General features: G+C 37.6%; 1 protein-coding gene across 1 annotated transcript in view; it reads right to left on the bottom strand.

Moving 5' to 3' along the window:
* Positions 1-20,912, bottom strand: part of PDE10A (phosphodiesterase 10A) — a 126,348-nt gene extending 105,436 nt beyond the window's left edge. Inside the window, exon 1 of the mRNA XM_063307696.1 lies at positions 20,722-20,912. Within this exon, the coding sequence (XP_063163766.1) occupies positions 20,722-20,785 (64 nt within the window). The 5' untranslated portion in view covers positions 20,786-20,912. The remainder of the gene's footprint in view (positions 1-20,721) is intronic.
* Between the last annotated feature and the right edge of the window lie 1,471 nt (positions 20,913-22,383).

Below are 22,383 nucleotides of genomic sequence, written 5' to 3'. Positions count from 1 at the left end.
TGTTGTGAGAAAAAAATTGGGGCAGGGAATGTTATGTAGGCCACCTTCAGCTTCTAGAAGAAAAGTGGGATACAATACAGTAGAACAAACAAATAAATAAAATGTAACCGTTTTTTAAATTATTTTTTTAAATGCCTAAATTTTATGACATTAATAAGAATGCTAACAAATCTTTCAGGATTTGATCTCATAAGATTTGAGGTATTTAAAAAAATACTTTATTTGGGGATCACACAATGAACCACCTCATTATCAACCAACTTGCAGAGCATGGACAAGAGTTTGGGGACTGCATTAAACATAAAAATCAGCATTCTTGAATTGAATCTAGAAGCAAATTGATAACCAGTGCAATTGCCACAGACCAAGTAATAGCTGAAGCCTGAGTAATTTTTAAGGATAGGTCCCTAAAATGTTTGGAAATACAAATCTATATGTCAATATATAATTTTCTAATCTGCCCAGAAAAGGGAAAAATCATTCTAAGGAGCTGATGATGGAAAGAAGCAAATCTGGTAATTAGTTCAAGCTATTTTCACAACTGAATGTTGGTTACAGTATCAGTTTAGAACCAAAGTAAGTCAGATACAAATCCCAAATTAATCATGAAACTTAATTCTGACTAACGTACCTTACAGGGTTGTTACGATTATTAAAGCAGATGGATACAACTACGTGTGCTGTTATGAACCTTTTAGGGAAAAGACATGGGCTTTAAATGTATTAGTTTTCACATGAAAATTGCTCACCCAATCTTTTCTCTGCCAGACCAAAAGAATTCGCAAGTTTTCTTAAGTTGCTTCTATTCTCAGTTGATAATGCATCTTGCATTTTGGCTGAATTCCTTCTAGTGGATGATTTGGTTTTTGCTTTAAAAGTTTCATTCATGTTTAATACCTGATTAAAATACCAGCTCAGTACAGACAGAAATTGCTTGAGTAAAATAAACCATGTTCTCACTGCATGACAGACACAGAGATCTGCCTTGCCTTTAACTGACAAACCAATTCTTCTTAGAATGTATACCCTTCATTCTCTATGACATCACTCTATGACAAAATGTACACATCTTCATCTTTTATGAATATCAGAACATTCTAAAGTAGTCTTGCAAGATTTTTAGACTGTGTTATCCCCTCCCAAGTATCTGCAATAACAAAAAGTAGAAATCTTAGAATGATACAAGTAAAATGTCTGTCTCCAAAAAAACACTTCAGGGGAAAAACATTAAATTCAGGAACACTGTTTTTAAAAAAATCCTCAAAGGAAATTGAGGAAGAACACGATGGCTCTTATAAATAATTACACCTATTATTTCAAATGCTTACAGGTTTATGTGTGGTTAGAAATCTCTGCTTGGACCTGCAAGTGGCAATGCTTGGTTGCCGGCTTCAGCATGCATTTACTTGTGTAGTCCTACTTCAACAGACATCATAAGGAAACTTTTTAGGGTTTGTGGTTCTCTGGTATTTCATGATTCTTTGTGACCAAACAGACATAATTTTGCCAGGATTCTCTGTCAATAACTGCTTTTTTGAATTCTTGTAAGCTCAGCCATATGGTATCAGTGATAACATCTAGTCATCTTGTCTTCTGTCATCAGCCTCTTTTTCAATTGCCTTTGACTTACTTTTCCAAGTTTCCAATGACTCTTGCCTTTGAATTATGTGCCCAGTATTTCATCTAGTATTAATTTTTTTAATGGGCCAAGCTATTATCAACAATTTTCCCCAGCACCACAATTCAATGGCAATGTTGAATTCATCCATTTTTCTTTTTTCATCCTTTCTGATGATCCAGCTTTCACAGCCATATAATACTGCTGAAAAAACATGACCATGGCAATAGATACTCACAATTTCATAGTATGCTTGTGAAATGCAGTCTCTGTAATTTAATATTTTATCTCGATCTATTATAGTCTCTAAAATAGCATCTGTCTCTTCACTTCATGGTTACAGTCACTGTCCTCCTTCACAAGGTTGTTGTGGGGAAAAAATAGGAGACAGAATTATGTATACCTCCTTCAGCTCCTGAATGGAAGGCTGGATATTAAATGAATGGATGGATGGATGGATAGATGGATGGATGGATGGATGAAGCAAGCAAGCAAGCAAGCTGAGCCTAGAATAATAAAATTTTTCACCACTTCAGCTTCTTCTCTGTTTATTTGCACTGGATTGATTTTGCCTGCTGACATAATCTTGGTTGGTTGGTTGGTTTTTTCATACTGAGCATCAGCCTGGCTTTTGCACTTTCTTCTTTTGCCTTCAGCAAGAAATTCCTTAAGTCTTCCTTGCTTCCAGCTATCAAAGTGGTATCATCAGCATAACTGAGGTTGACGTTTCTCCAAGCAATTTTATTCCGATTTCTATTTCTTCCTCTTCTGGCATTTCTCATGTTGTATGCTCCATATAGGTGAGAATAAAACAACAAAATTGGCACACTCCTTTCCCAGTTTTGAAATATTTAGTTACTCCATATTCTGTTCTGTTGCTTCCTAGTTATCATAGAAATTCTTCAATAAGCAGATGAGGTGCCCTGTATGGCCATGTTTTTAAGGGCTGTCTACAATTTGTTGTGGTCTAAACAGTCAAAGCCTTTTTATAATCAATAAAACAGAAATAGATGTCTTGTAGAAACTCTACTTCCTTTACCATTATAGATCAGATAGTAATGTAATCTCTACCTTTTCTACAACCAGCTTGTACATTGAGCAGCTCATTCCATGCACTGCAAAACTGTAAGCTTCATCTTAGTAGTTGTGTGAGGTAAGTACAATGGTTTGGTAGTCTGAGCTTCTTCAGCACCGCTCTTTTTTGGTACTGGAATATAAATGAGTATTTTCCAGCCCTTTCACTACTGCTGCGTCTGCCATACTTGCTTCCATCCTGCATGTAGTCCTTTATCCACATCATCCTGTAAGATTTTAATGAGTTCTGCTGGTATGTTATCAATTGCAACTTTGTTATTAACAGTATTTTCACTTTCTATAATGTCTGACTCTGGTTCACTGGAAATCCACAGCATCTTTAAATCTTTCTTCAGTAGATCTTTGTCTTTGACATTTGTGTCTATCTTTGCATAAAAATACCCTTGATTTCTACAATGAATAAATAAAATTAAATAAATTCCCTGTCCTTCCCATTTAACTGTTACCCTTAATTTCATTACGCTGCTTTTTAAAATATAATACCTTATCCTATTTTGCTCTTCTCTGGAACTCGGTGTTTACCTGAGCAAATTTTCCACTGTTTCTTTCTGTTTTGTTTTGTTTTCTACCTTCCTTCATATCAGTTTGTATTCAGATTTCATTTTTTGCAGTATTTTTAATGTTAATTATCTTTTTCTCCTGCTGTGCTTGCCAGGATTACATAACAGAAAACACAACATTTCCAAGTGCCAGAATAAAAATTATTGTTACAGACTTGTTGCTTACGTTTTACACCTTAAAGTAAAGTAGTAGATCCCTTAAAGTTAGACAGTAACTTTAAGGGATCTACTATATCATTGCAGGACACTCATATTCCTCTCCAGCTTAAAAACATCAGTTACATTTCAAGATAAATGTAGTTCTTATTCAGCCAAGCTGTGTAGATGAGAATGTCAAAACCTATGCCACTTTCATCACGCATATAATTATGTAGTCCTATTTGCAGAAACATCAGAAAAGAAACAGCTCTGACTTTGTTGAAGTTTCTCCAGGACGTAAAGCTAGAAATCATGAGAAATTATGCACAATATGCCTGCTCTGTTCATGTTGGCTGTTTACAATTTCATTTTTTCAATAAAATGCTTAGGTAGGTGAGGAAACCTCGACTCTCTTCCAAGCCACCCCTCTCACACCATTGTTTGAAGCACCGAATCCAGTTCAAACAACATTGGAGCCTTCGCAGAGAAAATTTCCCAAATATATAACTTAAGATACAGACAAGATAAATATAACAGCATTAATAACATAATCTGAATCAAAACGAAAAAACATAAATCAAAGTACAACCATATGTAAACTGGGAATCTAAACATTCAAAACCAATAGAACCAACTCATCATGCAAATAGTCACAATAATCCTGCCCAGTGGCTTGATAATCAAAAAAGTCTTTAGATTTTTTTTAATATCATTCCCCTGATTTTATAATTGACGGCTGATTTGACGTCAGTTTTTGAAGTGGAAGCAGAATTGGGTAAAATTGTTTAGTTCTACTTTAGAGTTCATCCATTTTCTAGTAAGCCCTAAAATGTAGTGAATTCTTGAGAGAATACTTTCTCTTTTTATGGTTTTTGTGATTTCTATTTTCAACTTCATTTTTTCTATTTCTCAAATGGCAAAAATGATACATGTTCTTAGGGAGCATAAGATGTAGCAGTTTCCATTGCACGGCATAGATAGATAGATAGATAGATAGATAGATAGATAGATAGATAGATAGATAGATAGATAGATAGATAGTGTAATGGTTGCCTGGTCCAAATACTCAGACTCACAAGAGGTTGCTAAATGAAATCTGATTTATTAGGAAACTTAGGACAAATACAGAGAAAGCTGAGAATGACAGAAAGTGCGCCAAATACAAACTAAAAACCCTCGGCTGCAAACGTAACCCCGCCTCCCTACGAGTAGAGTCACCACCACCCATCCCAGGTGCCTGTAACCATCATTCCTTCTAGCCCGGGAAAGCAACCTTGAACACATGAGATAACCCAAATACATTCCAAGCCCACAGCCAAGAGATAAGCATTCCCCAAGCAGGAACCGTCCTCCCTTCAAAGATGAAACACGCATCAGGCTAATGACATGTGAAACGTTACGATGTACCAAGCACACTGAAACGGTGAACATGACAGATAGATAGATAGATAGATAGATATCCAAAAGCACCACAGATCAATGACATGGTAAATCCACCTGATCCATGTAATTCTAAATTCTGAAGAACTAAGAATTAGGCCAGACTACAGGGTCTAGAATAAGAGTTTTAAAATCCTATACATTTTGATAAATGTCAGGTGCTCACCCATTTTAGCTTCTACAAAAGGAGGCAGAATCATAAATCCAGTGAGAAAATTTGGGGTAAATCAGATTTTAGAAGCATCTCTTCATAGTAAAGTGACTTCGTGAAATAATCTCCCAGATAGTTACTCACATTAATAACTTTTACTATAGGAATTTTTTCACAATCACACTCATGTGTATCCTCAAATATGTATATATTTTGCTTTTTCCCAAACCTGATTCTGCAACAAGAAAAATATGCTTCAAAAGAAAGTAATCAAAGTATTAAAAATAAACAAAGAGAAAGATGAATTAAAGACAACTGAAAAAAATTATAGATACTTCATCAAATAGACCCAGTTATCTTCTCAAGATTCAGTTTTCTTCCAGTTCCTGCCTAACCTCAATGTTCTGGCTTAAATATAAAGCTGTTTTTATTTTTCAAGTCTACCTTTGCTGTCACAGAACTTTTGATATTTCAGTTGCAATCACAAAACTAAATACAGCAAACAAGATAGAAGTCATCTTGCAACTACTGTTATTGCATTTGATGATGGAGTTGCAGAGAAAATTGCAGAAAGGATAAAGGAAATACAAATGTATTCATTTTTTGAGAACATAAAAGAAATACCAAGACTGATTTATTTTTCAAATTTATATGGCCACCCATCTCATACATAGTATGCTACAAAAAGATCTGCATTGTTACAGAAAGAGATGTCTTAGTGAAAAAAAGGTTGGTTCTTCAGGGGCATAATTCTGTTCCTACAAGTGCACATCTGCAGGTACAAAAATGTGCTTGGAAACTGAATCCTTGTACAAAATCTTGTTTGCAAAATTCTAGAATGTGGTTCCATTCCTCTGTTAGTCTCCATACGCAAAGGCATGATTCTCAATTTTCCTGCTCTGTTCTTAGATCATCCAGTGTGGTAGGAACAAGAGGTACAACATATGAAGCAGAAAGAAGGGTGGATTTATGACCTGCACAATAGACTATCAAGAGAAATATATTTACATCACATTAACTTTGATGTGCTGGTATTACTCCATGGTTAATAATTTTTGGCAAAAATAAATTGTGTATTATCATGGCTTTGACTGGTATATAACTGAAAATAAAGCTTTTGTGATATTCCTAATTTTACCTTATTATAAAACAGGTATAATATGATATGATTCAATTCAATATGATTAAAATTGTTAAAGACCTAAATTAAAGACCTAATTTCATGCCTAAGCTGGCTGGATGACCTTGGGCCAGTCACTCTCTCTCAGCCCAACTCACCTCACAGGGTGGTTGTTGTGGAGAAAATAGGAGGAGGAAGGAGTATTAGGTATGTTCGCTGCCATGAGTTATTTATAAAAATAATGAAGGCAGGATAAAAATTAAATAAATAAATAAAATACATGCTAGAGTGTATGAATTGATGTCATCTAGAGTGTTATGGGTGTGAACAAAAATAGGAATTCATACATGGGGTGATAGGTCCATGTTATCTTCCAGATGATGATGATAATGGAAGACCTACTTAAGAATGGTACTTAAGAAGGGTGTGAAGTAACACCAAAGGGCCAAGAATACATATTGTAGATGCTGAATGAATGTGGATTGAATAGGAAAGTGACTACTATGAATGGAGTATGTTCAGGTGGTTTGGTCGTATAGAGAGAATGAATCAGGAATAAATTACTGAAAAATTATGAAGGAGGAGTGAATGGGTTAAAGCAAAAGGGGAAGACTGAACATTGTGCTTGGATGGACTTTATGAGATCCTCAAGAAAAGAGATGTGAAGTTGAAAGAACAAAAGACAATTTACAAATCTGTGTACAGATGTAGTGGAAACAAGGATTGTTTGCAAGTGTAGAAAGGTATGGAAATATTCTGTATACTGAATAGCATTGTTATGATCTAGATTTTGCTATATTTCCCTTTCTTTTTTATATCAAGTCTTTGATCTTTTTTCATTACCGCTTACTCTTTTTCTGCCCTTTGTATAACATTGTTTAAGAAATACATATGTTTCTTAACATTACACAGGCAATAAGAAGACCTGCTTGCAAATCTGTTAAGGGCATCAAAACTTTTTTTTTTTTGCCAAAAACCAAAAGCCTATTAAAAGCTTAAATATTATGGATCAGTTCCAAGGCTAATTGGACAACTTGACTAGATTAATGGATGTCTATGTTTGAAAAGGGAAACTAGACTTGGAATGAAATATTGAAGAAATGGTCATTCTTTGGTTATAAATTGGAATAGACATTGAAAGAACTCAGAGGAGCATTGTGTGTGTTTTTGTAATCTAGAATTTTAATAAATTTTGAAAATTAAAAATGTCAAAATGAACTAAAACATTTAGTTTTATTTTATATATGCTATTTATGTGCCACTTTTCTACTTAAATCAATTATTCAGAGTTACTTTGTAAAAATTATATGTTAGTAAAATAAAACACAAACTTACTTGACAGTTTGTATTATACATCATTCTAAGATGTACTGTGCTTTGTTTTTGACTTAGCATTATATTGAACTGAGTCAGTGTATAAACCATGGTTTGTTTAGAGTCCTGAGTGTTGAAAGCCTTTTTTAATAGCAATAGTGACTTAGAAAACCATAAACAATCATCCCCATTCATAGATTATGCTATTTTATGTCTGGTTTGATTTTATGCCCCATCCAAGTCTCTAACTAGCTCACTGAAGTAGGAAAGGAGAAGAAAACAAACCAGAAAGAGATTAAACAAGCCATGATTATTTGCTCATCTGACTGCCTGGGTTCATCCACTTCAATAAACCAAGATTTTAATCATAGTTCATTGAAACTATATTGGCTTGACTCTAACCCTATATCTGGTTCACACAGAACACCAAGCTATAATAGATAAACATAATTTTAAACCAAAAACCAGACATTATGGTTTAGCATTCAGTGTGAACCCAGGTACCATTGTCTCTGACTTGCTTAGCAAATCATAGCTCAAAGTGATGTATGATTGCAGCTTCAGGATTTGTACTGCCAGCATGGTAGCCTAATCTGGTTTACGGTTAAACACATTTACATCTGGTAGTGTTTACAAAGAACTTAAACATGAAGTGAATTTACCAGGGACAGCATTAATGATTCATAAAATAGATTTCCAATGATAAACCCTAACATATACCTTAATTAATCTGTTCTAAGTAATATGTAACCATTAGCTGCTTAAGCATTAGTCATCCGCCACTTTTCTGTTTTTCTGTTTCTACTGTCTTGTGAAATGTATACAGTTTTATGTTAACTTACATTCTATGTGGGGATCTAGGGGGGAAACACCAGATTTAGACTCAATCCTAGCAAAACCAAATGGCTGTGGATTTGCAGATTGCCTGGATCTGGAGATTCTCCATCCTTAGTTCTAGATGGGATTGCACTGTCCCAGACAAACCCAATGTGCAGATTAGGATCCTCCTAGACTCAGGGTTCCTGCTTGAACATCACCTTTGCACCAACTGTACCAATTTATGGACCCAGAGGCCCTACTCATGGTCACTCATGCCTTGGTCACTTCTTGTCTGGATCACTGCAGCACACTCTATATGAGGCTGCCCTAAAACCACTTGGATAGTTCACATAGTCCAGAATGCAAAATGGGTACTTATGGGTGCAACTTGTATGCTCAAGTAACATCATTACGTTACAAACTGCACTGGTTGCCAGGAGCTTCCTGGAGCAATTCAAAGTGCTAGTTATCATCTATAAAGCCCTTCATGACATAGGGCCTGGTAATTTCAGAAACACCTGTCTCCAATTAGCTCTGCTTGTCTGATAAGATATTGCAGAGTTGGTTTGTTGTGGGTCTTGTCTCTTAGGCAATGTCATCTGGTGGGACTCAAGAAACATACGTTCTCAGTCACTGGAACAGCATTCCCTCTGAGATCCAGATGGCCCTGATTCTGCCTGCCTTCTGAAAGGCTCTGATCTGGCTTTTCCTCCAGGCATTTGATCAGGAGTTTTTATGAGACCATCTCATAAAAAAACATCTTGTTTCTGGTTATCTGAGCTGCCTCTGGTACCATTTTTGTTTTGTTGTTTTGCTGGTTGCTATTTGTTATTTTGCATTGTGTACATTGTCCTGAGTCACATGTCAAGTGGGCAGCTATATAAATTGAATTAATTAATTATAAAAGTAATTATTTAAATCATTTTTAAGAAGGTGATAATAGAGTTGGTTTAGATATTTACACTTAGTGATGAGGGTTGACTCCAAAAAGATCCTTTTCTCCTTACCATCCAGGCATACCTGCCCTTCCCATTGGGAACTTCACAAATACAACTTAGCATACATAACAGCAAGATTAGTAAGATTAATTGATTTAATCCAATTAATTAATCCAATTAATTAAGACCAATATAGAACAAAGAATAATTATTTAATATTTTTGTTCCAGCTGACAGGTATATGAAATTAGAATTCAAACTTGGGCATTTCTGGCAATGGAGGACCCCTCCATCCCTTCAAGGCTGTAAAGGTGTAAAGACATGGAAGGGGAAATTCCAGTGTCTTAAGTCAGATTGTTAGTGAATTTAAAAACTGCCAAAAATCACACAATTTAAAAATCTAGTCAATGAATATGCAGTATATTATCAATATCTAAAGCCTTTTTGATTATACCCTGTAGGTGTTTGCTTTCCATGTTAGAGAGGAATAGAGTTCTGGCTGGTAATTACCATCCCTTGCTTCTCAACCATTCTAGGCATTTGTGACACATGTGAATTGCATGACCTCCAGTTTAGGATTATACTTCCAATTAAGGACAAAAGTTCTATTCAGATGCCAAGCAGTGAAATATATCAAATGGCCAAGGCTTGTTGATTCCTACTTAATGCAGCCCCACCCCACCCCCCAACTCAATCTCTAAAAGCCTGTCCTGAAGGTGGTCACAAAATCCTCACAAAATTAGTGAGGGTGCTTAAGAATCAAGGAATAATTGAAAAACTATGGAAAACAGCCTGTGCAGTCCCTTTCAGAGTCAAAGCTGTCTCCATTTTTCTACAAATTCATAAGTAACCAATTTTATAGCCTTAAAAATTAAAGGCATACTTGGTCCATCTCTACCAACAGTAAAGAAGAAAAGCTTTGTAAATGACAAACATCAAGAAGTAAGAATGAAATGTTTGTTATTTACAAACATCAAATGTGTTTCAGCTATGCACTGATGTCCAAAGGTACAGTACTATTTCAATAACCATAACTGTTTATATAATCACTTGGAAATCAGCATCCTGGCTTTCAAGTAGAATTAATCCAATCTGATTTAGCATCAACACTGTAACAAGAATGTTACCTAAACTTAAAGATGCAATAAAAGAGTTAAACATTACATTGAGAACAATTAGAATACTTTAAAATAACAATTAACAAGATAGACAAAATAAAATCATTACTATTAAAAGCACTATCATACTCATATCTAAGATAAAGGTATCATATCATACAAATCATACCATAGACACAGTCACCAGAAAAGGATGAAGAACATGTTCAATACAACCATTTCTCTTACTTACAGGTTTTTTTTTATTGCAATTTTACTGGACCAGTGAAAACAAAAATATTTATGTAAAATTCACTGTTTTGACCTGAGGGTTATGTATGTATGATAGATGAATAGATATGTTTAGAAATTAGAAATATAGATATAAACATTTGTTGTTTATTCATTTAGTCGCTTCCAACTCTTCGTGACTTCATGGACCAGCCCACGCCAGAGCTTCCTGTCGGTCGTCAACACCCCCAGCTCCCCCAGGGACAGGTCCGTCACCTCTAGAATATCATCTATCCATCTTGCCCTTGGTCAGCCCCTCTTCCTTTTGCCTTCCACTCTCCCTAGCATCAGCATCTTCTCCAGGGTGTCCTGTCTTCTCATTATGTGGCCAAAACATTTCAGTTTTGCCTTTAATATCATTTCCTCAAGTGAGCAGTCTGGCTTTATTTCCTGGAGGATGGACTGGTTTGATCTGCTTGCAGTCCAAGGCACTCTCAGAATTTTCCTCCAACACCACAGTTCAAAAGCATCGATCTTCCTTCGCTCAGCCTTCCTTATGGTCCAGCTCTCGCAGCCATATGTTACTATGGGGAACATCATTGCTTTAACTATGCGGACCTTTGTTGTCAGTGTGATGTCTCTGCTCTTAACTATTTTATCGAGATTTGTCATTGCTCTTCTCCCAAGGATTAAGCGTCTTCTGATTTCCTGACTGCAGTCAGCATCTGCAGTAATCTTCGCACCTAGAAATACAAAGTCTTTCACTGCTTCTACATTTTCTCCCTCTATTTGCCAGTTATGAATCAAGCTGGTTGCCATAATCTTGGTTTATTGAGGTTTAGCTGCAAGCCAGCTTTTGCACTTTCTTCTTTCACCTTCATCATAAGGCTCCTCAGTTCCTCTTCGCTTTCAGCCATCAAAGTGGTATCATCTGCATATCTGAGATTGTTAATGTTTCCTCCAGCGATTTTAACTCCAGCCTTGGATTCCTCAAGCCCAGCACATCGCATGATGTGTTCTGCGTACAAGTTGAATAGGTAAGGTAGTCCATATTAATGTCAATTCAAGGCTACAAAATATTGGCCATGTATTATAAACTAGAGGATGGGTCTAACCAGCAAATCAGAATATTAACTAGGAGGTGAACCTAACTTCCCAGTGGTTGAACCATGAAGCCAGAAATTAATTTGCCCGTTATGTCACTGTATAAAAATGTTAATAGCAGAGAGGCTTGTGGGGAAGTGAAGGGGTATGAATTCTCTCTATTCAGGCCTCTCAGTATTGGTTAATAGCATTTCAGAATAAATATGGGAATAGAGTTCATAGAAGCAAGCTGGAGGTGGAAAGATGGGAGGATGGTATTAGGATGACCTCCCATCTCCTTCAGAGGTTGCAGAAATCACCAAAAACTACTGCATTACTTTAATCAAAATGCTGCATCCCAATTTCAAACACAAAGTTCTCATCTTTCCAAAACTTATACTGCAATAGAAATCTATATCCTTTTGTTGTAAGAAATAAATGATTCTTATATTTATTTGGGACAAAACCCTAAAATGCATTAAAGGACTTTGGCTTGATACACATACACTCAATGGAAATATTCCAGATGATATTCCTCCACCTAATGCACGCTATCTTCCAAGAATCTGAAGTCTAGATCAAGAGACACCAGGAGCAAACAGTGTCTCTGCAGAGTTTCTACAGATGGATTATATTTTAGAGAGATGAATTCTTTGTACAGATTAAATATTTATTCTATTTATCAGATTGGAAGAGGGTGTGCTTTGGAAAGAATATTTACACGGAATCAATTACCCTGCCAGTCAGCAGGCTGCAAAAAAAAAGGTTTTGATTATTGAAAACCTATTTGCCTTTTTAGCAAATAAGTGAAATCAGAAGAAAAATATCCTATTTATCAGTTCTTTGTTCTAGTTCGTTTCATGGATAGAAATAAGAATAACACAATCGATATATATAACAGAATCATCATTTAGGGGTTGTAACCAAGCATAGCAAAGAAAGAGGGAGAACATACTAGACGGCCCCACCACCTCCAATCTATCTTTGCCCTTCTCCTGTTGTATATCAGACTCAAGTTCTGTAATGGAAAAGCTGTTCTCTATGTGCAGCCTTTCCGTGCTATTTATGACTGTGATCTCAATGGTCCTGAGATTCTCTCCTACAGAACTTCAGCCTCCAACCCCTGAGGAGCATCAGTGGCAAGGCGGGGAGAGGTGACTAATTTTCCCATACTGTAAATGTACATTCCACATGGTTAGAATACAGAAACCCACCAGCTAATTCTTCTTTCCAATGAAACTTCAGCTTATACACCTCAAGAAACAACATAATTTTGCCATTCTTCTTTATCTACTGTAGATCTACATGCTATGTCATACCAAAAACCTGCTAATTCTGAAGTGCAGTTTTTCAGATTAGAAGGAACAAGGGGAAGTAATTAGAAGGAATAGGCAGAAACCAAGGATTTCACATTACTATAGGCATAAGCCTATTATCCCATAAAACTAATGCCATAATCTAGAGACTTCAGACATAGATGCATCTATTCCAAATGGGACTTCTTCCTAATGTTACATTACAAAGCAACTTCTGAAATTCCCCAATATTTGAGAAGCAACTTTTTGTATGATGCACTTAAGATGTTTATAAAATTCTCCTTATCTGAACTTTAGGACTCAAGGATACTGAATTACCTAATTATGTTCCTAGAATTTACTGAACTGTGACTTTTTTTCTAAATAGAATTTGAACACAGTTCGATGTCATAACTTGCTGCTGACATTTTTTTTCTTGCAATTTACTGATGTGACCTACTGGTTTGCACTGATTACACCACAAGAGAAAATAGTTCAGGTGATTACATCAGATCTTCTTATTGCTCTTTATGCATACAGTGAACTATCACATAAAACAGAAAATTGTGGCAAAAATGTATTATGTCATTTCTCACAATGCACTGGAAGTGGAACAAAGGGCACAACAGTTACAATCAATCGTTATTGTTTTTATTGCTAAAAAAAGTCAAAGAACTTTTAGGCGTACAGAATTATGAGGTGTGATGACTGTCAGACTGAGACTGTGTACCACAATGTTGGGTGAATTTTGGAGAGCTATTCTATAGCTATTGGAAAGGCTGCAGCAGTATGAAGAACTGCCTCCCTTTCAGATTCTGTACAGGGTCTGAACTAATGATACCCTATCTTAATTATATGACTACTTGAGCTTATAGAACCTGCAAGTCTATGAACTATCATCCATTATGCCTATGTGCTAAAGGATAAGCAAGAAGCATTGGCAAAATATCCATGCAGATACACACACATTACCATTTTCACTCCCCTTTCTGTGAGGAAAGACTTCAAGGGAGATCATTTAATAATAGAAATAATATAAAACAGAACATTAAAAATTGGGGCTGGGGATCAACAGCAGAAAAGCAGAGCCGGTAATAATTTTCTCTAAATCCCTTTGAAATAAACAAGATTTTATACAGGGAAATTATTAGGCATGCAGCACTGCCAATCCAGATACAAGAGAGATGTCAGAGGAAGTGTTTTAGGCTGAAAAACAGTAAAACTCAATAAATGTCATTTTGAACTTCTTGGATAAGTGTATTATATCACTACTAATAATAGCAACCACAAAAATATTTTAAATCAGTTCATTTTTATGACCAAAATTAGCCATAAGAATTATTTTCCCACCAATAGAAGAAAAGAAATTATCTCCACCATATTTGTTTTTGATATTAATTTTTTAAGCAAGATTAAAACTATATTAGAATTAAGAGAAAGAAAAAACACAATTCTTCCAGTAAATAAAATATTATAGTTTCAATGCTTAAAATCTAAAAGTAATCATAGAAAAATATAGTACTAATTAATACATAAAGAAATTTAGCACTGTCTTTTCTTTTTATGTGCAAATGTTTAAAATCCTTATGTTTGTTTCAGATTGTTTTAAGACCCTGAAAAATCTGGCCGGGTCTCTAAAATCCTTATCAGGAACAATCATTCTCAGTGCTGAAATTTTAAAAAATCCTCATTTGATACACTTACAGTATATATAATAGTATAGAGTAAATATATTGAAGGAAACACCTGCAAAAATTATTTCTAAAATCAGCATGGGAAAGAAGTTCTTTAAAAGAGAAGTTTGGGAGAAAAGCATGTAGCTCTGATGATTATTTTGGTTTTGTTCTGTTTTTAGCAAAACTAAGAAACTGTTTTCTTTATTCACATTAGCTGTGATATTCTTCTAATTATACCTTATCTTATTTAATACAAACATATTATAGTCATTGATTAAAAAAAAATCAAAGCTTCTCTTTTTTGTAAAGAAGAATGTAATTTGCCAATGCTCGAAGTACAAGGACAAATGTTTTTTGACATTGCAGATTGGTCTGTTGTTTTGCTTCAGGCCGAGGCAGAGCAATAAAAGAATGGTTCAGCAAGTAAAAAAAAGTAAAATGCATTTCACATGCATGGAACATCACATGGAAAGGAATAATTAAGTAATTTTTAACAACCAACAGCAACCAAAAGCTGCCTTGGGCTAGTTTCACTGTTCCTTACTCAATCCACTTTCAGCTATAGATACCTTTATATTAAAAGTCAACAATGCAGCTTCTCATAGTTTAACAAATGTATGAAAGAGAATAATAAAAGTTTGTTAAAATGTTACGAAAGGATAAAGAAAAACTGTGTATAACCACTAACCATAAAGCTCTGCAGTCTGCAAAGGAATTGTGTGTTGCGAGTGTGACTGATACATTTCATCTGATACAGCTTTCTCTTCAAAGAACACATGAGATATAAAAACTGACATAAAGACAATGCTCTGTATCTTTGACCCACTTGCAGAAAGATCAAATGGTCTTCAACAGAACAAAGCTGTTCATTTTCTTTAATGACAGATAAACAGCAAGCGAATATTACTGGATTCTTTAGAAGTTTTTTTCGTGCCATCAACATTATTGAAATGAGTTGTTTTCCTTTTTTCAGCCCATCTTAGATATATAGTCTTGGTGGTGGTTGTCAGCATTTTTGTCTGTCCTGGGGTCATGGTTTGTTCCAGTTGCTCCTTGAGGTTATCTGTGGTGTGCTGGTATTTGTTTAGTCTGAGGTGAGCATCCAAGATCATTAGCCTTATCATTTTTCGGCTGCCTTGTTGCGCTATTTTCCATCCAGCTGTGCAGTTTATTAGAGGTTTATATCTGACAGTGGTGGGCAGGACATGCTGTCTTAGGCATTCATGCGGAAAGAATAGTTGTTCCTTGGTGGAGGTTTGCCTACATGCATATTTCTGCCATTTGCATGCTTTCTGAAGCGTTTGACGCCCATATGTGGTTCCAATAGAAAAGAATATCTGTAGCTCAGGGTTGAACTGTGAACCTTGGTGCTCTCTGAGCCTGGCTGTTTGCTTGCAGAAGTTTCATGACCCAACTAGGTAACATCATCAGTGCCAGGGAGTGTGGGGTTTGCTCCCTGTTTACATACAGTAGCTTGCCCTGCCAGTGTTGGTGGAGGTATGGTTTTCTCACCAAGGAGAAAAACCCACCAACAAGCCTTGGCGGGGAAATAGTTGGAGTCATTGCACTTTTACTGTGTTCAGAAGGTAGTGCTGGGTCACTACTGTCTGTTTATGACTTTGTCTGCATATAAAAGATATGTGTCTGTGTGTTTGCTGGTGTACTTTAGTCATATGTTTGCTCCATAATGTGTTTACTGACCAATTGCTGACCATGTGAGGATCAGCATTAATCTGAGTGGGCTTGGCAGCAACTAATTTCTTCTGTGGAATTCTGAAGACATATTCTCTTTGCAAAACCTGCTTTTAATGCATTTGTCTGAAATTTGGGAAGATTATGCATCACAGGTGAGAATATTTCTGCTGTAAGTTTTGTCATGTTTTATCTGGGAACAATAAAGAAAAGGCCACTCCTAAAAATTAGAATTCAAAGGAATATAACTTGAAAATCCTACATGGATTTTAATGAAATCTGGCATATTTCATCCCTCCCTAAAGATATATCTAGCCTGAACATTTCTTAATATTCTGCTGAAAAAAAAATATTCATGTTTTTGATCACTTTGTGTGAGGGTGCTCTTCTTCTGAATCTCACTTTGGATGTAGACACTTGCATGAAAACTCGGAGCAGAACAGCCTATTTCAAGAGTTGGGCCTTTAAATGAGGTATCGGTACCCTTAATTTTAGATACAACACTTGATTGCTTCTTACCTACTTCTGAAATATGAGACTGGAAGCTTATTTGGCTTAAGTAAATCTTGCAACTTCCTTTAACATATACAGAGATTAATGCTTGAATCAGGGGAGACCATAATTGTTTCAGCATAATAATCCAGTTATGAAATCTCCATAAATGTTTCTAAAAGTAGTGGCTAGACATCAAATTAAGCCAAGACTGTTCCAACAACACTTAAAGGAACGCTACATTTAAATGTTTATGGAACTAACTAGAAATCTTTCAAGTTTAATGTGAATGCAGCCAACCATACCTTAAGCCTAGCAGAAGAAAAGAGACTGTAGTTAATGGGAAGTCTTATTAAAACTTTAATATTCCCTCACCAATTTGTAGGTAATGTAAAATCAGAACTTTTGATACTAGTATCTAACAGCTAGATATTAAAAAATACATTACCATAGGAAATAGCAAAATATTCATGTCACTTACGTTGCAGGAAAAAAAAACAAGTATACAAAATCGTGGATGGTGATATAAGTAGAACTATGTGGTAGCCATACAATAAAAATTAGTAAGTTATCTTCTAAAAACGTATTTGCATCTCTTTTTCATGCTCTGAAAAATCATCCATGTTCCTGATGCTATTTTCTAAAAAGCAATACCTTATTAAATAGTTCTCACTGCAGGTCTTATTTGTGTCTGAACAAATATCTCCTGTCGTGCATCCCCCAGCCTCCAAAAACTATCATCAGGGAAAGAGATTTCAGATTTATTAGTGAACAGCAGCAGCTAGCTCCTCGAGCTCTAAACCTGATTCTGGAAGTCCTGTATCCTCTCAAAGCAAAGTTCAAGATCCAAATATTTACACATCCACAGCTTTAACCAGAATCAGAAAAAGAAGCTGTCAACATTTCACAGTTCCAGGATATTCAAATGACAGAGAGTCCAGACCAAAAATATAGCACTAGATTTGGGCATAAAATTTCACTCAGGATTACAACACTACTTGTGAAAACAAATTCTGCCTAGGTCTGAAGGCTGTCAATAAATTTCCCTAAGTCTCAGTGCTGGAACTCTGTCAGTCTCTTACCTCGCTCTGTATCCCAGAATCTCTAGCCATACTGGACCTCCCCAATTTAACCCTTAGAACTTTGTCTTAGAATCCAACTCTCCTGGATACTTTCCTTCTGTTTGGAAATTTCTGTTTCCACCTACTCTGGTTTCTAATCCTGCTTTCTGTTGAGTATTATTATTATTTTTTTAATGTATATGCTGCCCAACTACCAGTGACTCTGGGATAATTTGGCTTGACTTGATTGAGATAATTTGACTTGACTACCTTAATACTGATAGGGGGTCTTTGGTACTCTGCATACTCAATATTCCTGAAGTAAGGCATGTGCCTCCTCCTCTGCTTACTTGGGAAGAAAATATGCCTCCTTTAGAAAATATAAAGAAGAGCCAGTTTATCAGCTCAATAGTCAGCATCCCACCAAAATGCTCCCCTGGCATCTCTTCCAAGTAAAGGATCTCCAATAGTACTTCTGACTTAACTAAGCCTGTTCTAATCAAATCTTTCATTATTTACTATTAAGGGGGGAAATAGAAGAGGATGAAGAACCTATAGCATTACTTATACAAAAAACTGATCTTCATGGGAGAGTTATCAGAAGGACATTTTTTCTCTAAACTCATTACAAAAGTCATTTAATAAACCATACAGAACAGCAGCTTGATAAGTCTGCAACATTTTTTAATAAAGTGCTTTGGACTGATGAAACAAAAATTGAACTGTTTGGCCGCTACCATACAAAATGCATTTGGAGAAAAAGAATGAAGTGTTTGAAGAAAAGAGCAACTGGTCAACTGTCAAGCATGGGTGTGGCTCTATTATGCTTTGGGGTTGTGTGCCAGTGGCATAGGAAATATTGTGTATATGAAAGGTAGAATGTATTCAACTAAATATCAACATGCTCTAGAAACTAATATCCCAACAGTCAATGAAATTAATCAAAGCTGAAAAAAAGACTGGACATTTCAGCAAGACCACAATTCAAAACATCCCTCCAAATCATACATGAAGTAATTACAAGAAAGAAATATAAAGATTTTAGAAATGCCTTTACTGTCCTCAGGCTTATTACTGAAAATCTGTGAGGTTTCAAACAACAATGTATACAAGGAGACCTAAACATATTTTTGAGCTAGAAGAGTTCTGCAAGGAAGAGTGGGAAAAAATCCAAAAGAATAAAAATCTTAGCTGGTTAGGGGAAATGTTTGGAAGCTGTTATTTCTGCCCAAAGGAAGTGTTACAGAATACTTACTAGAAGAGTGTCCAAACTTTTGCACCTGCTAGTCACTGTGGGGGTTTTTTTATTTATTTATTTAGATTTGTAAACAACTGCACTTAAGTAAGAAGTACGCATTCAAATGTGCAGGAAGATGTTGTACTGAACTTTATACCATGTCAGTTTCTCTTCACACAGGGATTCTTGAAACACACAATTTGACCAGAGATGCTTATGCTCCCCATTATAATTTACTGCAACTTTAGGACAAATGTACATGTTGTTATTTCTTCTGAACTTCTTCCTTGTGCAAAGTATTTGCTATATATTTCATACACACACACACACATATATGAGAGTTTAAAAACAAAATAATCCTCCTCTTCATGAAGTCTATTTCTCCCGAAATTGGTCAATGGACACTTGTATAATTGGAACACACACTGAGTTAGAAAAGAAACTTAAAAAGAGGCAGTCTGCAAGTGCTTTGGTTGTATTCTATAAAATGAAGGAGATCTACAGAAATGGTCAATCACTATAACATTAGTAACATGCTGGGTGCAATTACTCCACAGAACAAAGATAATTCAATAGTTAACTTATTTATTTTAGATTCATAAGAGGTGCCAAGAACTTTTTAATTCTTTTCTGACAAACACACCAATTAACGCAGAAGCACAAACTGAATGGTTGGAAAAAATATGTAAATGATTAGAATCATGTGGATGAATTTAATTTTTTTTTCCTGTATAAAGTATATGCACCCTATTGAGACATGCCCTAATTATTCAGTCTGTTCCTGAGTTAAGGGGCTCCCTTTCTATTTCTCTGGTAACAATGAATGGTTATAGTTTGAGTCATTTCATTGCTAGCAAGTTACTAACAATAAACATGTTCCCTTGTTTCTTTTTTATTAACTACTAAAGCCTGTGGGCTTAAAAGCTTGATAAAACATACTTGGGGTTTGTTTTGTTTCTTTGAATTGTTTTAGTCAAAACAGCAAGTGTCATCTATTCTGTGCCATTCAATCAGCAATATGTACATTTCACTTGGGAACAAATGGAGAAAGAACTGGCCAAAACAGATATACAGGACTTTCATGTTTCAGAGAGAGACAGCTTAAAAAAAAAAAATCCTTCCCTGGCATGATAAGCAGTTTTCTGTGCCTTCTCTACTCTCTATATTTTTCATCAGGAAAAGTTCTGAATTCTAGCGTGTTGTGTCCCAGAAAGCAGCTGTGGCGAGCCACACAGTATTTCTTAGGAAGTAAATGCGCTCTGAAGCAGAGGCGTTCTATGCTAAAGCATCCAGAAGCTAATTCTTACCCAGCCTTACATGGAAAGTCTGCAGCGAGAGAAACTCCTTTCCAAAAGGAACTTCGGCATCTTACTTCTAGTTTAACTCCAATCGTCCTGCGACCGAAGTCCATTCTTTCTCCCCCTATCTTCCAGATGAGCAAGTTTTCTTCGCTGCTATCTCCTTCCCTCGGTAGATAGGTGGGACACACACAAACGCACACATTCATTTTCAAGATGCTGGTTTGCCTGAGGACTTCCCAACCCAACCCGCGCTGCTGCTCCTCTCTCGGGCAAAAAGAAAGAAAAAAGAAATGCGCTACAAAAGCACCCCTCCTGCACCCAGCCACCGCTCCTCGCCCCTCCCCCATCAGCCCCGACACCTACTTGCGCTCAAGAAGCACTCGGTAAACCGTCTGAAGCAGCTGGCCGACGAAGATCCATCTTCCATGGCTGGCCCTAGCAAGAGGGGAGCAGGGGCGGGAGGGAAAGGGAAGATGCCTTTGTTGCTGCCGCTGCTTGGAACACCCTGGCCCTGCCTCTCGGGCGGCCGCCACCGGCGGCGACTCTTCCTCCTGCTGCGGCTGACCGTAGGGCCACAGAATAAAAGGGGGCCAGGAGGAACCGATCCCTGCTGCCAGCGACGCCGACCGGTGGCGCCTTTGGAGCTGGAAGGTAGCAGGATGGAGGAAGGGGCGTAAAGTCGCTTCCCGCTGCCGTCGGAGTAGGCAATCCAGGGAACTGCTATTGCTCCAACATCTCTCTCTGCTGCTTTGCTCGCTTTTCTCCCCTCCTTCCCGCCCGCGGGGACTCGAGAGGTTGATAGAAGATGCGGAGGGGAGAAGAGGCGGCGGCGGCACGAAGTAAAAGGAAGATGGAGCAGGGGAGGGGAGGGAAAGGAGGAGATTGGAGGAGCCGCTTTGTTGCGTTGGAGACGGTGCTGCAGGAAACTGTCCCTTTCGCGTAGCCGCCGCCGCCGCTACGAGGGCGCGGGAGGAGCTGCCAGCAGCCCAGTCGCTTCCAGTGGGAGCCCCGCGGCTGCCGCCACTCCTTCTCCAGCCAGGGGAGTGAAACTGGCTGGACCTGAAGCGGGCTTTTCCCCTCCCGCTGCAGTCAGAGGGGCCGAGGGGCGGGCTAAGAGCTCTTCCTTGGGGTTGGCCATCGAGCCTCTCTCCCGCCCTTTCCGCGGGAGTTTGAGGTAGGACGTTTGTAAGAGTCACAGGAGGGCGCCGGGGAGGCAAGGAAACAGAAGCCGGATGGTCATTCGGACGCCGACGCCGCCACCCCACCCCACCCGGTTCCGGGAGTGTGAAGTGCAGGCAATCTTCCCGCCTTGGGAATCTCTTCAGACTTCTAATTTCTGTACTTCCCCGTTTTCACGGGAATAAGAGAACACCGCTTTCTCCCCCAGTTCTCTCGGCGTTTTAAAAAAAAGAAACAACAACCCGCGCGCTCACCCACCACCCCGTCCTTCTGTTTCTTCTCAGCAATATAAATATTCTTCCATCTGTAAAGGGGAGACGGGAAAGGGGGGAAATCACCGCAGTGCTTCTAATCTGCAGCCGCGGTCGCAGAAAACACCCAGTGGCGGAGCTTCGCGCTTCAAAGCCACCTCCTTTCTCGCCTCGCCGCGCCAGCTCTCCTCCAACCTAAACTACAGCAACCAGTGGGCTTGCCAGCTGTACAAGGCGAGGAGCGGTGGGGAAAAGCAACAAAAGGGACACTCCCGCACGAGGATGAAAGCCCAGCCCTCGACGCCTGGGAAGCCTCTCAGATTCTGCCCAAAAGGTTTTCCCGGCTTTTTTGTGTCACGCTTGACTGCAGTGCGTAATTTCTGCCCTCAGGTCCACTTTGAGGGAAACCTTCCCGCCATAATTTCAATCGGAAGGTTTTGTGACTTTGCAAAGGCGAGACCACCCGCACGCTTCCTCCCAACATTTTGCCGCACGAGACTGTAGTCCTGCGCGTACACTTTCTGGACAGTAAGTCCCATGGAAACCTGATAGGATTAACTTTCCCATTCCAAGCAAAACACCCTACAACCTACAG

This window comes from Candoia aspera, chromosome 1, assembly GCF_035149785.1.
Source record: "Candoia aspera isolate rCanAsp1 chromosome 1, rCanAsp1.hap2, whole genome shotgun sequence".
Taxonomy (NCBI): Eukaryota; Metazoa; Chordata; class Lepidosauria; order Squamata; family Boidae; genus Candoia; species Candoia aspera.
Note: the sequence above shows the minus strand (reverse complement) of the source record. Positions and strands in the feature narration are given on the sequence as shown.